Source organism: Pezoporus flaviventris, unplaced genomic scaffold (assembly GCF_033815535.1).
Source record: "Pezoporus flaviventris isolate CSIRO_AGI_PZ_B2104156 unplaced genomic scaffold, CSIRO_AGI_Pfla_v1 ptg000040l, whole genome shotgun sequence".
In the NCBI taxonomy this organism is placed as follows: Eukaryota; Metazoa; Chordata; class Aves; order Psittaciformes; family Psittacidae; genus Pezoporus; species Pezoporus flaviventris.
Genome location: NW_026892588.1, coordinates 4,145,836 through 4,163,718, shown reverse-complemented (window position 1 = coordinate 4,163,718; position 17,883 = coordinate 4,145,836). Strand labels below are relative to the sequence as shown.

At 38.6% G+C, this 17,883-nt stretch overlaps 2 protein-coding genes across 7 annotated transcripts in view; one reads left to right on the top strand and one right to left on the bottom strand.

Annotated features, from left to right (window-relative positions):
- Nucleotides 1-6,509: 6,509 nt before the first annotated feature.
- Nucleotides 6,510-12,576, bottom strand: TMED5 (transmembrane p24 trafficking protein 5). Its single transcript, XM_061465468.1, has 4 exons — nt 12,332-12,576; nt 10,045-10,142; nt 9,207-9,390; nt 6,510-6,810 (listed from the first exon to the last, which is right to left on the bottom strand). Exons 1-4 carry the CDS (start codon nt 12,506-12,508, stop codon nt 6,592-6,594), a joined length of 678 nt encoding a protein of 225 aa, XP_061321452.1. The 5' UTR covers nt 12,509-12,576; the 3' UTR covers nt 6,510-6,591.
- Nucleotides 12,577-13,460: 884 nt separating this feature from the next.
- The window catches only part of CCDC18 (coiled-coil domain containing 18), a 28,367-nt gene continuing 23,944 nt past the window's right edge, over nt 13,461-17,883 (top strand). For 2 of the 6 annotated variants that reach the window (XM_061465462.1, XM_061465464.1), the window contains exons 1-5: nt 13,474-13,954; nt 14,116-14,272; nt 14,561-14,728; nt 15,694-15,803; nt 16,668-16,796. In XM_061465462.1, coding sequence (XP_061321446.1) covers nt 13,839-13,954; nt 14,116-14,272; nt 14,561-14,728; nt 15,694-15,803; nt 16,668-16,796 — 680 coding nt within the window. In that variant the 5' untranslated portion in view covers nt 13,474-13,838. Of the gene's footprint in view, nt 13,955-14,115; nt 14,273-14,560; nt 14,729-15,693; nt 15,804-16,667; nt 16,797-17,883 lie in introns of all 6 variants that reach the window. The other 4 variants (XM_061465466.1, XM_061465461.1, XM_061465463.1 and 1 more) reach the window with 4 other exon arrangements.

Genomic DNA, 17,883 nt, shown 5'->3' with positions numbered 1-17,883 from the left:
GGAAGAGGATGAATCTTGCAAATGCTATGCAGGTAATTTTCAGGCTTTAAATAGTATCATTTCTCTAGTTCCCTCACATCTGCCTGAATGCAAAGTAACACTGCAGTTAAGGGTATGATAGCAGAAAATATTTTCTAGAGATGGAGAAAATGATTTAGGATGGTAAGTTGGGTTTGGCCAATGCTGAATTTAAGCTGAACACACATGTGTCTTTGATGGACACTTTAAAATAATTGGGAACTGCTAATTCAGCTCATGCCTTCTTTCCTCCCATGCTTTTTCTTCTCTGCTTGTGGTAATGAGCCCGGTATTATAGGTGCACACCTGCACAGGTTAAGTGCTGAAGTGTTAGTTTGGGAACTCCTGTTTATTTGGCCACTTGGTGCCTGAGCTTGCTTCCTTATTCCCAGTCTTGTGGTGTCCTCCTGTGGGAGAGAAGTGACTGGGAAAAATGATTTCAGGAGAGGCAACATTAGTAATACCTGAAGCATAATTAGGGCTTTGGGGGTGGTGGTGTGTGTCTGGGTCTGCCTTTTTCATGTCTCTCTGGAGAATGCAATCAAGAGTTGTCTCAACTGTTAGGAACAGGATTGACATTTTTTTAATTTTTTTTTTCATGAACAGTCATGGGTATCTTTGTTTTTTTACCATTCCCTGAAATCCTCCAGCATAATAGAAAAATTACCTTAATTAGTTGGTTAATACCTGGTCCTTTAATGTAATGTTGAAATGAAGATACAGACTATATATAAATGCTCTAAAAATCTTTCTCTTTGCACTATGCTGTTCTTACAAACTTCTCTTCTAATTTTGTAGGTATTAGGTGGAGAGTGAAGAAAGGTATCTTGTTTTTATAAACTTGGTACATGCTAAGGGAAGAAAAGGGACTTGTGAGCTGTATGGGTTCCAAGTCTTACTAATTATAGCTATTGATAGCATGAGAGAAGATGATGTAACTCAGATGCTTCTGCTGAAACTTCAGCAGTGCAGGTGTGTTTACTACCATTTATAAATTTCTTATTTTAATAATTTTACTACTGTTTTAGTTACCTTAAACTGTTGGTTTTGACAACAGATTCATACAATAAGGCATAGAGCTTCTGCTCATTTCTGCAACCATTTACAAGTACAATGCTTGCTCATCTCATCATTCCTCCAGTGTGAATAGTGAGTTTCTGTGATACGATACTGCTGGAGCAGGGGGAAAGCATGGAAGAGGGAAGGGCGTAACATAAGCCATTTCTTAGCAATAACTAAGAATTGTTTGTCTCATGTCTGCACCAAAAGTGGCAAGTTTTACAATTAAAGTTTCAAGAGAATTCCTCTTTAAAATGAGGGAACGCACAGGAATTGTTAGTTTATAAAGACATCAGATACAGCTCAGCAGACTGCATGGTTTCAGGTTGCCTTTTTTAACTGTTGAAGATACTGAATCTTTAGGACAAATTGCTATAGAAATATTTATTTTAAAAATACTTAGAGAGGAAGAATGTGTAATTGCTGTGGCTGGTTGAATGAAATGTTTAATAAGGTGATCTTACCACTGTACTACGTAGTCATAGACTGAGGAGAGTGCTGCAACCTGAAAAACAAGCAGAGCTACAAGGAAGTGCTGCACTGCACTGAGATGCAAGGGACTTGTGCTAGTCTACGGGAAGAAGTGAAGGCAGAAGGTGTTATTTTTCATGGTGTGTGCTTCAAGAGACCAGTTAAGGGAACTGCATTTTGGATGGCTGTCTCCAAAAGGGCTTTTGATTATTTTCACTGAACACATACCTTTTTGAGTCAAACCACTGTTCCTTCTACTATTAACTGTCTGATCTGGCAACACAATGTTGTACTGTAGTAGTTTAATTATTTACTTCTTCAGTTCAAACACAGTACAAAGAGGAAGTTCCTGTTTCGTTATTTGAACAATGCGGTTAGCAGGCTTCCGGAGAGGCCAGGTTTATTGTCTTGTGAAGTGATAAACAAGATTGGATTTGTCTTGTGTAGCACTTGACTAAACTGAAAAAACTGCCCCAAAATGTTCAGCTTTCCATCTCAGGATCTTGTGTATATGCTTATGAATAATGTGAAATTATTGTATATTAATAACTAGTATTGGGTTTCTTGATTGCTACACCTTAATAATCTGTGATACTGCTTTCCTGCTTCCCTTTTATTTTTCCCTACATGTTTGATTTTAATGACGATACCTAATGAGAAATGGAAGTACTTAACATTGTGAAATTGTTTAGAGGAAGAAAATGTATGTATTAATGGAAGTACTCAACAGATCACTAGATGTCAGCTGATTTTTGCTGTTGAAGAATACTTTCCTAAATTCACATGACCAATGCAGTGTTGTTAATTGTAAATGCACAAACATGCACATAAGTCAGAACAACTGATCAAGACTAAGTGCCTTCTGTAATATGCTTTCTAAAAATGGTTTGTGAGAACAGATGGTCATTGGGTTAGAGTACTCTAAAGTGTATTTTGAATTCAAATGACTATTTGCTGCTGTCTTTCTGAGCTATCACAACCTTGCAAATTCCCATTATCTATTCCTTGAGGTGTTTCCTCCCACTGTTTTTCTGAAGTGAGAAACTTGGGACTTGTTTTAGTTAATAATGTGTAATGCTCAACTAGACAAACATTTTCCCAAAGTCATGGGTGTTGATTTAATACTAAGGCATCTTGATTTAGGCTAGCCTTTGGTCTTGCTGTCTCTTCTTGGAAAGCAGAAATTCAGTAATACTACTGAGTCTTCACTACTCTCAGTAGTAATACTGACCCCTGCTATAATTTTGCGCAAGACAATACCTACTGTTCTTCCTAGAATTATTCTTAAAGTTGCCTGCATAACTGGCACTTGCGCTGTTCTTGTGTGTGTAATGAACTCCAGGTGCAATATGAAGTGTAAGCATTAAGGTACAAATATTTGGGGGGGGGAATCCAAGGCTCATATGTGACATGCATCTGAGAGCTTCAAAACTCAGTGTACTTTCTATTACAAAGATAAGAGGTTGGTATAATTGACCTGACAGCTATGCAAATCTTATTTCCATTGCTGAAGTTGATTTTGGGCTACACTGAATAAGAACACAATTTAAACACTGCATGAGAGAGAATCACAGAATGGTTTGGACTGGAAAGGACCTTAAGATCACCCCTAGGCAGGGACACCTGAATGGTAGACCATGTTGCTTAAGGCTCTGTCCAGCCTGGGCTTGAATGCTGACAGGGATGGAGCATTTACTTCTTTGGGCAACCTGTGCCAGTGCCTCACCATCCTAAATGAGAAAGGTGCATTGTTAAAGCTTTTGTTACCTCGGTATCAGCATTCGTAAATAAAGCTTTCTTCCTTGATTATAAAATTAAGAACACAAATGCAGGTTTCAAGTTAATTTATTGAAAATCAATTAAAATTGGTTTTGCACATTTTTATTCAACATCTGCAGGTCTTAAAACATTTACTTTTGAATAAAAAGTCCATTAAGATAAAAAGTAGATTTATATTCTTTGTAAATTTTATACTATCAAAAGCAATCTGTTCTTCCAAAGCCAAATAAAATCTTCGTTATCTACAAGTCCAAATGTCAAATCCTTCACCTATGATAAATGTATTCCAGCTGCCAAAGTTAAAGCATAGTTAAATTTATTCTGTTTCATTTTCTATAATGAACCTTGCATGGGGGGAAAAGATACAATCAGAGCTCTTGGTTGTAAAATAATGATTTCTTCCAGAGGAACTCTGGTGACAATTATTGTGTTATTTTCCTTCTACCAGAAACTGCATTTTGTAATTTAAGAAGCTGCTGCAGTTCTGTCTTGAGACAGAGAAGCCAGCATTCATGAGCATCTTCAGTTAATACAACATACTATTTTGCTGCTGGATATTTAACCACTATCAGAGGCACAGCAGAGCAGCTGGGGAACCTAACCCCTTGAGGTGCCTTTGGGAAACTTGGCAGAGTTCCTCTGTTGGAAGTCTAAGCTGAAATCTAGAATCTAACAGATAAGAGGTAGGAGTCTTAGTCACAGCTTTGCAGAGCTGGTTCAGCATTTTGTAGATAGTGTGTAGCATCAGACACATGGTAATACAACCAAAGGTAAATCTCTTCTATCTAAAGGGGCAGAGACCTAGATCTTGTTTGTCTGTCCTGAAGAGACCTGGCAGTTGACTTCAGTGAGCTTTGGCTTACACCCTGATGTAGGTACATGGTCTACTGGTAATGGGAGATGTACGGGGAAATGGCAGAAGAGTATTATTCGCTACTATCAGAAAAGAATTTTTTTTCCTAGGCTTTGCCCTGACCATTGAAAGAAGCTTTCCAGTTCCAGGCAGTTTAGAATAGATTGCATCATCTGGAAAAAGAAGATATGCAGAACCCTAAAGGGAAACAGTACTATTTTGGACATAGCTTTGCAAAAAGAAAAGGCGCTCAACCACCTTCACAGCCCTCTGTAACAAGTCCTGTAAGGAATAATACTTTTGCTTATAAAAACTATTTAGAAATACTATTGCTAGGGCCCATGGTCTGAGTGCTGTTTCTGTGTACTGTAGCCCTTGCTAGCATCTGCTTCATTTGAACAAAGTGTGTTTTCATGCATTTATTGATTCTGTTTTATCTCCTTAATTTTTGCTAACAAAGTATCAAAGTTGCAATTCTGCTGTTTGTATCCAGATGACCCAACAACAGGCACAATGTAATAATACACTTCTTAAAGTGTTCAAGAAAGCGTTTCTGAAAAACACTTTTGTGAGGAAATGTATTTTAATACATTTCTAGAAGAAGTCTGAGCAACTTGGTGCATTGTGGAAATGACTGACTTAAATCTCACACCAGGGGTTTTGGCAAAAATTCTCTGTACCCTGTAACAACCACTTTATCTAGAAATTAAAAATTACTGATTTGAGGACAGCTTTGCCTTTATTAACTAATTCTCCATATTCTGCTGATTATGAATTTTGAAGCCCATACTTAACTGTTCATGTATTTTGTGACTTAAATAAATAGCTAGATGTGAGAAACACTGCCCATATGAACTGAGTGTATATACATAGCTCAAAGACTTCTGAAGGTAAGCAAAAAGGGAAAGTTTAGGGCAACAGCTTTCTGTTTTCATGCCTATGTAAGTCTCCCAATTAATTGCTCCATTAGTCACAGATGTAGTAGACAATAAAAAATAAAGTGGTAAATAAGAGGGATTTGAGATTACAAACAAGAATGTTAATCTTTCCACATATTGTGACACACAGCCCCCTTTATTAAAGGGAAAGAATAATATGAGAAATAATTTCTTGAAAATTATCTATTACATGACAACAGCTAAGAGTTTGCAAACCACACTTCAGTGTGTGTGTATTTGTTTTTGTACCATAACACCTGCCTCTTGAATCTCATATAACAGCCAAAAATGGAAACAGGCTTGTACAACTGAAGACAGAAAGATCTATGAACAGGAATTAACACTTATTTTCTCCAATTCTTTCCAACACTGACTCAAGTTCACATTGATGGTGCTTCTTTAAAGTGCTGATGTTAGTAATCTGTGTATAAAAAGAGTTCTCATTTTGTTCTTGCACTGTTAGCCCAGTGTTTCTCCATGATGCCATGCAACAGAAGCTGAACATTTTTAAAAACACATAAATCAAGATAAATCATAGTAACAACAGACTACTCCAGTGGGCCCCAGTCCTGTAAACACTTAGGCACATACGTAAATTCATTCAAAGTTTAACAGCAAATAAACCCATGTTTAAGTTACCATTTAAAAAGTTTTACATGAATATGGAAAAAGTGGCAGTATTATAGAATCACAGAAGATTTGGGCTTGGGAGACCTTCAAAGCTCATCCAGTCCAAACCCCCTGCAATGAGCAGGGAAATCTTCAACTAGAGCAGGTTGCCCAGAACCATATCCAGCCTGCCCTTGAATGTCTCCCAGGGACAGAGCACCCACCACCTCTCTGGGCAACCTGTGCCAGTGCTTTACCACCCTCATTGTAAAAGATTTTTTCCCCACATCCAGCCTGAATCTCCCTTCTTATAGTTTAAAATCATCACCCCTCGTCCTGATAAAAAGTCTTTCCCACTCTTTCTTACAGGTCCCTTTTAAGAACTCATCAAGGCCACAATAAGGTCTTTCTGGAGTCCTCTCCAGGTTCTACAACCCCAACTCTCTCTTTCCTCACAGGAGAGGTGCTCCATCCCTCTGATGACTCTTGTGTCCCTGCCACAAACCTTATTTAACATTACTTTTCCATATTCACCATGTTATGCATAAGTTAGTTGTTCACAATCATGAACAAATCCTACAAGTAAAACAAAAGAGTAGCACTTGGAAAAATGGAAGAATGTGGGGCAAGGCCTTCTGTTTATGGTAAAAACACAAAAAACACACACAAAAAAAACCAAACCAAAACCCAAACAAGATGACCACCGCCCCCCAGCCAAAAAGCCCAATGTGATTTGAAAACCAGATGTCTACTGCCTGTTCAAAAGAATCTGAAAGGTCATGTTTGTTGTTGTTCTTCACTGTAGTAGTTTTTTTCTGCCCCTCTCCCCCCATACCTGTTATATTGTTATGATCATACTGAATATTAAGTTCTACTTTTCCTTTTGTCTTCAAAGAGACTTTTCAGCATGTAAACCTGAACAGCTGATACCACCACCATTACACCCAAGTTGACCATGGACCAGAAATTCACTCTGTCGAAGTTGCTTTCTTGTATATTCCGGTCCCGAGCCTCAAATGCTCTGAGCAGGGTCTGAATCTGGACACTTTTGCTTAGTTTGGCTTTGACACTGTTGATGGATTCCTGGTAAGTAACAAAAGAATACTTAGAACAAAAAACCCCAAACCACATGAATTAAATGTGTTGCTTGCAACACATAAAAATATTAACATTGTGTTACAATCTGTAATTCAATTTTATCCAAGATGACAGTCACTTTCACATTGAAATACCTCATTAATTTGTTGTATATCACCTAAAGAGGTTTCATTAACACAGCATTAAGGTTCTATATTAGTTTGGGTTTTCCCTTCTATAGGCAAGAGAGGGGAGAGAGAAATTAAACCTAAAACCAGTTTTTTAATATTCCACATATCTTGGAGAACTGTGGTTCCAGGTATTTAAGGCAAGCAAAAAGCAGCAATCTCTGTAGAACTAGTCTCACAACAAGTCAGGTAGCAGCAGACAAATGTCTTTTTTTCTACGTGATAATCAAATGAAGGTACTTTGTAATGTAGACTACCATCTAGACTGTAGCTGTAGCGAAAGAAAATAACTACAATAATATTCCCATCTTTTTATGCTTCAGTGTAGTGGTTGTAAACTGCCGTTTCAGCTTCAATGCTAAAGCAGAATTTTGACAATAAATTCTGAATAGGACAATTGGAGGGTGCTACAAAGCACACTCAGTGTGTCTCAGGGAACTGGAAGAAGTACATGAACACCCTGGCCATAATAATAGCAGCTCAATATCCGCTCCTTAAAAAGGAAATGCCTGGTCCTATGATTTGTTAAAATTTCATCTGTAACATTATAGACAGTCATAACCTAAAAGCTGATCTCACCAAGTGCTGATTTACATTCTTGATATAATTATGGGGCCCTCAAATAACTGTTTGTGAGAAAAGTAATGTGTGCAGTAACAGGAGGCTACAAGTTTTTAAAAAAAGTTAAATCCAGCAATAATATTTACTCCATGAACATTTTCTCCATTGAATATTTAACAAGTATTTCAAAAGAGCTATTTTTTGGAAGCCAAATAATCTTGCAATAGTAAAGTTCATGTGTTACACAATAAGGAATATCAACACCATAAAAGAGCTTTAAAAGTAAGACACCGTTCCCCATTTTCCCCAGCAAATATGTTGTTTATCTTTAAAAAGTTCAACTCCAAAGTGTTTATGCAAGTTCCTCACGGAACTTGCAAGTGAAGTAATAAGTAAACAATGGCATCAAGTACTACTGTGAACTTTACAGAAATTACCTACTTCATAAGATCTGCAAAGCTCTCAAAGATTAGGTTCTGCAGTTCTTTTTCTTCTGAAAGATACACCAGTATGTACACAAAAAAATCCATTCAAATGTATCTTGTTATCAAGTATGTCAAGCTATCAAAATCACTCAAGTATTGCTTGTGATGAGTGAGAAGTATTTTCTTCACAATTTCCCCTCTAAGTCTTTCGAATTGTCTTGATTGCCAGTCTTAAAGAAGTTCAGGCTAGGTTTCCAGGTGCTGTTTGAACTATTTGAAAGTTTATTGTATGCCTATAGAAGATCTTGTTATTGTTTCAGAATCTGCATTTTCTTTCTTGCAATAACTAGAATACATAAAATGGCATTCTTTATACGAGTGTATTCAGCGTTCGTGGATGTTGGCTTAGGTTTTGTGCGTGGCTGGTCTTTGTTTTGTTTTTATGATACCTATTGGCTGTAGCAATGAACACACAATTTGCATTCTGTCAAGCACTAAGAACAGTGGTACAGGAAAACCACGTAATGCTCTTCTAAAGTAATCTCAACATTTAATGATCATGAAAGGAAATAAAGTTTTGACTTGGCAGTAGTCTTCATCCTACATCAAACAGGGTCAGCATGCAGTTTAAACAAACTTTATCATGGATGGAATGCTTGCAAAGGTGAACCTGCAGTGTAGTACAGATTAACTGCTGTCCTGTTTATTATTATGAAGAGAGGAAATAACATTTTAAGGGCAAAAAAGACTAGTGAAGTAATACATAAATTATTGAAGATTATATTATATGAAGATATATTGAAGTATTCAATATGTGGTTGGAGTATTTCTGCAAAGATGGGAAGAAGAGGCTAACACAGTATTTTATTTTCAAACATTAATAAAAATCCGTGCAGTGATTTCAACTGTGTATCACTGGCATTAAGCAATACTTTAATACAAGTATTCATTTTGTTGCTGATAGAGACAAATGTCCCATTTTAGCAGTAGTGTCACTTTTAAACCACGACACGTAAGAAGAAACTTAAATTGGAAACAGAGTGAGTTTGAGAGCTAGGCAGTTTCTTCTCTGGAAACAAGAGACCCATGGTGTTAGACTTGATGTATCAGTAAAAGCAATATATAGAACTGGAATGATGCACCAGACCAAGGCAGCACAGCTAAATGATACTGAGGGGTTTTTTCCAAATGCTCATGCTCAAAAGAATTAAAAAGATTAAATACTAACCAGAATGTCTTCCAATTTCATATCTAGGAGATCTGTGCCTGTGACATCCTTCTTCCAGTCTTCCTGATCTTCTCCGTCTTCTCCCATGTTGTCCAGGATCAGTTCAAAGAAAATCACCTTTTCAGAAATGGTACTGAATGTGTTGTCAAAGCAGAACATATAATCTCCATCTTCTGTTTCCACCCTGTGTATATAAGCAAATGTCATTAACTATGCTTTTTTGTTCTGGTCCTGAAAAAGCAAGTTTTGTAAGCAGACTTTCCTCTTAAAGAGTGGCAGTCATCTGCTTAGAAATAACTAAATTATGCTTCTTTATACAAAAAGAAGGACTCAGAGACGCATTACAGATTGCACAGGCACAGCATAACAATCACGCTTACTCTAAAGGCTTGAAGTTACGGAGAAGTTTGCTTTCATTTTACTTTATTGGAATTTTGTGTCATTGCTACTCATTACAAAAAAGCTGTATTATGAGAGGAATTCTTATAGTTGATAGTACAATTAGAGCAATTACTACATATCTTGATAAAAGTGCTGGGAAAATGGGGAACATTTCCACTTATTATTTATATGACTCATAAGATCTTTTGATATTACATGTGGATACCTTTTTCAACTCCACAGTAACTATTTTTGTTTGCTGACCTTTAAGAACGATCATTAAACCAAAAATATCTTTCACTTTATGGTACGATCCATGTAAAAAGCATTTCCTATTAGAAAGTCTTTCATCATACTAAGGAATAAAAAGTATTCAACCTTCGGTTTAGTTACATCTGCTAAAGAAACCAGAAAAGTACTTTATATAACACTTCTAATTTGTAGATGTTAAACTTACGTATGAACTCCATCTGATTTTCTTTCATCAAAAACTAGAGTTTCACCCTTTGGAGACAGTAAGTGAAAATCAACATCTAATCCTGCTCCATCTAGAACCTGTGAATCAAAAAAAAAAACCAAACAAAACCACTTCCAACCAGTGCAATTGCTTTTGCATTGCTGATAGTAACATTTTCAGGGAAGAGAATAGATACAGGAAGAATCCAAAAGCTGAATCTGTCAGTATGAGTTCACACCAAGCTAATTTGAAACAGATTATAAACTGGTTCAACCCAAAAGCATTTTAAGCATTTAAAATCTTAAACTAAACATGACCAATCATGCTGAGCTGCTATTGACCCTTTCCCTATTAGTTTTTAATACTGTGTACAATTTTATCATTGGGCAGGGCAAACAACCTGTAAGAACACCAGCCGATGGCCAAATCTAGCATTTCTATGACACACATGATCAATGGGTAAGTGCCAGAGCTAGTTTTATGTTGAAAACCTTGTAACAAAAGTCTGTCATGTTTATGCATACATATATTTGTACAAGAACACAAGCTATGCAGCCTCATCCCCAAGATCTTTCTGTTGTGTGAATTAGCAGTGTAGAAGACAGTACTACACTTCCTATGCCACTCAAAACTGTACCACAGGTCACCTTACCTTCTAATCAGATTCAAGGGCTGAATTCTCCAAGGGCATTCTCATTTCCCAAAGGCAGAAGGAATTGAAGGCATTTAGCTTCCTAAGCTCACAATAAGTGTGTACAGTACAACAAAGCTGTGCTGCTTTAACTGACTACAGTTGTATCACCACATCTGTTGTGTTGTAGAAATTTTCTACAGGGAAGGTAGGAACTGTAAGGGGGTCAGAGTGGGATAATTTTATGACTTGGGTCCATGCTAGGAGATTTTTTGTGTTCACTTGTTTTCCAGTGAGCTATTTGAGTACAGCAATCTGCTTCTGCTGAAATTTAGGGCAAAGTTTAGACCAGCGTAGTGACGTTGGAGACTTACCAAGAAGAAGAGAAAGGACAACATGAGTAGCTAAGAGCTGACCTAATTAAAACCCATATATAGTGATATGTCTTTAGGGCTATGATACAATCTAAATATCCAGAACAAAGCTTCCTATCACCATAGTTTACTGCATTATGTCTTTGACCTGCATCCCACATTAAGCACTTCTATGATTTAGCATAACTCAGGATAATTAAGCACAAAATCAATTATTTTCAGTATCATACAGAGGTCCTTTTCTAAACATTCAAATAAATAGATGAATCCTTACTGTTAGCAGTAGTGGTGAGAAATTTATGCCCAAGTAGAAATAAATTCACTGTTACACACATTTGTTCTCCCTAAAATAAACTCCTATGTTATTGATCCCAAATAAGTTTCCTTTTGCTTAGACTGGGCTCTGAACAGAACTTGAACACCTCAATCTTTTATTCTTGCTCAGTTCTGCTACAAAATAATCAGCAATTTCAGCTTTGTAGTTTTAGTTGGGAGGCAGAAAAGGGAAAAATGTGATGGGGTAAGAGACAGATCCCAGCCAATTCTAAGGCACAATACTAGGCCAGGAGAATAGTCACTGCAGCTTCCCTGTCTATGCCTGCTCTATTGAGAAGTCTATTTTAAGGAATTAAAAAGAAAGAGACGAGAACGCTCACAGAGTATCTGGGGAACTCTGCTCTTCCCAAGAAGGGCATCAAGACCTTAACGTTAGTATAGTTAAATGAGGCTGTTTCCAAAAACCTTGCATCACTGAGATTAAAAGTGTTTTACCAACACAAAGATAGGCAAGTAAAGGGTCTGCGCATCAGCAACAATTTTGTTTAAGCTTTAGAACTACTACGCAAGGCCAGGGCCATTACATTCCTACATTTATTCCCGTTTTAAAGGAATGGCAACTTGAAATCTTGTAAAGAAGTGATCTATTTAGAATAACTATAAATAGGCTGTAAACGTTGGGAGGGTTTCCCCCCACCACAAAGGCAGAGCTTTCGCTACCGTGTAATTCCAACACGGGTCTTTCAGCGCTACACAGGGCCGGCGGCACCGCAGGCACGGCGCACATCCTGCTCGGGGCCGCTGATCGGGAACGACACCGGGACGGAGCCGGCGAATCCGGCCGCGGCCCCGGGCGGGGGGTGCGCGGCCCCCGGGAGAGCAGGGACGAGCCTCTGTCAGAAGGAACCGGCAACCGAACCGCCCCGCCCGTCTCCCGTCAGCCCTGCCGTGCGGTAAGGTCCCTCGCTCGCCCGCCCGGGGCGTCCCTGCAGCCGCCCTGCCTGACCTGATACTCGAGCTCCAGCGAGGCCTCCTTGCGCATGGGCTGGTAGAAGCACTCCTTGCGGCCGGCGGGCAGCGTGAAGGTGAAGTCGCTGTCCAGGGACGGGCTGAACTCGGCGACACCGGGCGGCGGTAGGAGCAGCGCGAAGCACCCGAGCGGCACCAAGAGCCGCAGCCCCATCCCGACGGCGTGCGGAGAACACCCGCCGTGGCGGAGCGAGGGCCTGACCTGGCCCGGCCCCTCGGGGAGCTCCACCAATCGCAGCCGCCTGCCCACAGTGCACCGCGGCGCAGGAACGCGGCGGTAGCGTGAGATGAAGTAGTGGGTTACGCATGTGCGGTACGGGCCCGGCTGGGAGGCGGGACTGGGCTGATGGAGCCCGCGGTGTTTGAAGCGGGCTGAGGCTTGGGCCTTGCGGGCTCCGGTGAGGGAGGGATCGGTGCTGACAGCTGAGGGGTAGCCCCTTTTCGCTTCTCCCGTCTCTTTGGTCCTCTGCAGAGCGCCGAGGCAGGGAGCGCAGTGCTGGGCCTCAGCGATCTGGGTCTCCCCGAGGTGGGATCGCCGCCGTGCCGGGTGCCGGTCTGCGCGGCCTGGCGGCGGAGGAGGGACCCCCGCGCTGCTGGGAAAAGGCCAGCATTGGTTTCTGTGCATCATCTGAGTTCGTTTCCCGTATCAAGCCCGGTTTACTAGCTCACATTCTGCGGTGAGGACGCGTGTCGTGTTGTCTCGACACACCCCAGCTGAGCAACTCACCGTGTCTCTTCTATGAAGTCCTCGCTGCTCTGATCTTTAATTTCGGTGGTTATTGAATGGCAAGGCAAATTTTTTGTCTAAGTGCCATCCCTGGAGACAGGCTGGATGTGGTTCTGGGCAACCTGATCTAGTTGAAGATGTCCCTGCTCATTGCAGCTGATTGGACTAGATGAGCTTTGGAGGTCCTTTCCAGCCCAAACTGTTCTATGTGTGTGATTGTGTATGCTGTCACGTTTTCAGTCACCCTGCCAGCTGCACGGGGCTTCTGAAGTAACTAAGGTGTGTTGTACAAGGGATCTTTGACAACCAATGTATAGCAGGCTTTTCTGGTTTTCATAGTTCATGAAGCTTCTTGCACTTTATGAATACACAATGAACTCAAATTTTTCTCAAAAAAGACAATTTGTACAGAGTGATTTTTATAGAATAGAATTATAAAATCAGCCAGGTTGGAAAAGACCTTTAAGATCAAGTCCAACCATTACCCCAGGACTGCCAAGACCACCATTAAACCGTGTCACTGTGGGCATATCACTCATATCTTGTGAATGGGGGGAGAGGTGGTGTGTGAAATGTCACCAATGACATTTGTCAAGTCAGTATTAGGTGAGGGTTTTTTTTCCTTCCTCTTTTTCTCCTAGTTGCTTTATTTTGGTGTCTTTAAAAGTAACTTTGCAAATACTTTTAACATATATTTAACAATGTTTTGACATTAAATGTTACTTTAGTCATACGTGTGGTGCCAGTGGATTGTACGATGTGGACTTGCTCTGAAAGTGCTGCTTATGAAGACCTTGCAAATTTGCAGTCATTATGGAATCAGCTGAGGAGAACTGAAAAAAACCTACAAACTGTAGAGGAAGAGCTTTCCAGGTATGAGTGTGTTTGGGAATGAGATCAGCCCATCTCTTGTAGTGTAATTCTATCTTATTCAGTTTAGTGGATTATCACAAGTAGCTCCCTTTATGCTTTTCTTTTGAAAACTCCTTATGAGCAATAATAATAGCATAGCAACTTTTTACTTTCACTCCTAGCACTCATACGAGTGAGCGTTATGGACCCTGCTTGGATGAGGCTGTAGACTTCACTCTGAAGGACCTTGTTCAGCCTAACTGCAACTATCAAGGCTTTTCCAGCTGTAAGAAGAATGCTGGTAAAACATCAGGCAAGAATTTTCAAAGGAAATCTGAAGTAAATATTGCACTTCATTACTTATTTTTATTACTTTGGTTTTCTATTCTTTACTATGTTTATGAGAATTGTTTTGCTTTTAGGGCTTGGAGTCGATACAGCATAGCAATGGACAATCATATCAACAGACAACTCTTAGACAATCTACGGAGCTGTCTTAAACATAATATGATTTCAGTATGTTTGTTCTGCAGAGTTTCCATTGATGTGTATGTTGCTTACATATGCATAAGTGTGTGTATATATATATATATAAAATACATATATAAACCCATTTGTTATATCTAGTCTTGCCCAGTATCCACAACTTCTGATAGAACCATGGAAGAAGATGAACATCTTAAGGAGAAGCTGGATGCCCTTCATGAGCAAAATGCATCTTTGACTTCTCAGAACCATTACCTAAAGAACAGAGTGGAAACAATGAACTTCGAATTGCTGCAGTCAAAAACAAGAGTATGTATCTTCAGTATATTCATCAAAAAACAAAAACAAATTCTCTCAAAAGCCCCAGTGACCATGACTTTTGAGTGTCATTCCAAGCAGAACATGCTGGGTTTTGTTTTTTCTAAATATTAGGTAGATTAAAACTTCAATATTCTATTTTTACATAATATTCAGCATTCATTTTGGAACAGGATAGTTTAGAACCTATTTCTTCATGGGCAAACCAACTATATTAATTATGAATTCTATCTGTTCATGTTCCAAACTTTAATCTAAAGCCAGTAAGTCGCAGAATGAAGAATACATTATGTAGGAAAATAGATCAATGTGTTTAGTACTGTACATTCACATGTCTGAGCTACATGGGGAATAATGGGAACAATAATGGCATGGTAGACATTTGTCTAGGAAATAAAATTTTTAACCTTTCAGGTTGGATTAATATTGTTATTTTGAAAAAGTGAAGGTGGGTTAGAAGGAAATATTGTATCTAATAAATCGTTGCTGATTTAATACACACTTGTTTTTTCAGGACAAGTCTATTCTTGTATTGAGCTTATAGGTAACATTAAGAAAACATAGCTATGGTTAATGCACTTTGTGCATCTCCAGCCCTGGAGATCTATAAGTAAATAAATAGGTAGATAAATGTTTGTCTGTCATGGACAGAACAAATAGTGGAATATAAACTTTTGAGGAAAAATTAAGAGACAAGATCAACATATAAAGAAATCAGTCTGCTAGACAGTGTACCACACTGCAGTGGTGCTAGGGAACTGGAAGGGTGTCAGTTGGAAGACTGAAGTTCAATTCCTGTAGATGAACAATCATCTTCTGCAGTAAGGTTAAGAGCACTGTATCATTCAGTAAGCAGATTATTCTGTGTCTCATCTGAATGTGTGGGTGTATGTGTGTGTGTATATACATATTCACACAGAAGTGTTAATTAAACCCCAAATATGTTTCTGTTTCAGATTTCTTATCTTGAATCGACTTTAGGTACACATTTAGTCAGCATTCCAAAGCTGAAAGAACAGATTGTAAACTTGGAAGCAGAAGTTTCAGCTCAAGATAAAATTCTCAGGTAATAAGTGTACTTCTATATCATCATTTTACTGTGGTCTGCTTGCCAGCGCAATCTCCTCTTTGGGATGTCATGATAACTGGTACTGTGTGGGTCTTGTAATCTAGGGCTTGAAACTTTCACTTCAGAGCCAAATTTAGGAGGAGGGAGTTGTTTATTTTGTACTGAATGTCCTTCAAGAAATGGAGGAAAAAAAAATAAAGGTTGTTAAACCAGTTCATAATGTATGTTAAACATGAATGTGCCCTTATAACTAACTAGAGTGATTGTATGTTACACGACTATATATCTTCTGTTGTAAACAAGCATACATATTTTCAAACATGATTGTGCAGCATGTAAAGTAAAAGATTTATTCTTCATGAAAATATTGATGGAGACAAATGCCAGACTAAATGTAAACAGTGTCCAGAGGCTGTCAGGAAGACATACCTGTCTGTCAGTTTCTTACAACCTCATGCTATATAATATTCAAATAATATCTCGATATTCTGTCTTCACTAAAGAAGTAAAAATTCTTAATTTATATTTTAGTGCTGTTTCCCATAAGTGCATCCTGACCAGTCACTCCTGAAAGAAAAAAGGTTATTTCTGTGTTCAGATGTCATGGCACAGAGTCAGCCATCTACGTCCTTGGCAGTTGTGACGCCTGGTGCCTATTGATGAGCTTTGGACACCACTCCAGACTGCAGACATCCTTGTGGGGAATCTGGAGACTATGGATGTTCCAAACCTAGTTTTAAGAGTTGGAGGGTGTTTGACTAGTGCTTTGCAAACATCTTGTGGGGTAGAGAGCAATAAAAATTGGGTTTCTTTGCAAAAATAGTTCCTATTTTTTTTGATTATGCTTTGTTTATTTGATAGAGATGCAGAAGATAAACTAAATCTATGTCAGAAAACAGCAATGGAAAGAGGAAATATGTTGCAGAGATATAAAAAGGACTATAAAAACCTGAAAATGGAGTTAATTGAACAAAGCAAGAAAGGAAAGAGGTAACTAAGCAATTTTAATAAATGGAATACTGAGTAATAGTGTGTGTTTATTTCCATTGGCAAATGTTTACTTTGTGGGATCACATTATTTCTCTGCTTTAAGAACAGACCTTACTTACACTATCAGACCACATCTGATAATATAAGTGAAAGTAACACAGTAATTTGTAATGGTAACATAAAAAATTACAGTGCCAAACAAATTGTAACACTCTTTATATTCCCTAAAGAATTATCTGATAGATGAAGTCAACAGAGCTTAAAATATGCTCACAGTTCTAGATTACAACTAATTCTCCATTATGTTTTCTCAACAGTCTTAATTTCAATTTATTTATGTTACCTTTGCCAAGTATCCTATGAGATCAAACAGTATTATAGTTTTTTTTAATGACATGGTGGTTATCTTTTGTGCCTGTTCAGGGGGCTTCTGAATGATGTTCTTACTCATATGATTTAGTCTTCAAAACTTCAAAAATGGAGTTGAAAGAAATACTGAAGAAAGAAGTGTTTGTTATATACAAAATTAATAACCAGCACTGGGAAGTATTCCCTTTTATCGTTGGTACATGTCATGCAACACTCAGGAGTGTTTCAGAGGACTCGAAACCCCCCAGAATCACATACAAAAATAAAATATTCATATTTTTTGAGGTACAAAAAAAAGTAGCAAATTAGCTCCACAATTTAATACCAGCTATTCATTCTGCTATTACACAGGTTTCCTTAATGGTCACTGCTGAGCTTAATGGCAGTCCTGCAAGGAGCAGGGAGTTGGACTTGATGATCTGTATGTGTCCCTTCCAACTTGAGATATTCTATGAGTCTATCATATCTAGTCTATGTTGGGTTGTTTTTTCTTAAAAAAGGAGAAATTGTGTGTGAATATACTCATTCTTTGGGCACTGTTTAAATCTTGAAGTTTGCTGGTAGTTGCAGGTTGGTTTACACTAGTAATCATTTTGTCACCTATTTTTTCCCTTCAGAATAGACACGATTTAGTGGAGAGCTGAAATGTGTCCACAATAAATTTTCCTGAAGTACTTTTGACTTTGTCTTGCAAGAACCTACAGTGTGTGCTCAGAAC

Coding starts and splice junctions, on each gene's coding strand:
- TMED5 (XM_061465468.1), bottom strand. CDS start 12,508: ATGGGGCTGCGGCTCTTGGTGCCGCTCGGGTGCTTCGCGCTGCTCCTA. Junction 10,143..12,331: donor CGCTGGAGCTCGAGTATCAG/GTCAGGCAGGGC, acceptor TTTGATTCACAG/GTTCTAGATGGAGCAGGATT. Junction 9,391..10,044: donor AAATCAGATGGAGTTCATAC/GTAAGTTTAACA, acceptor TTATATACACAG/GGTGGAAACAGAAGATGGAG.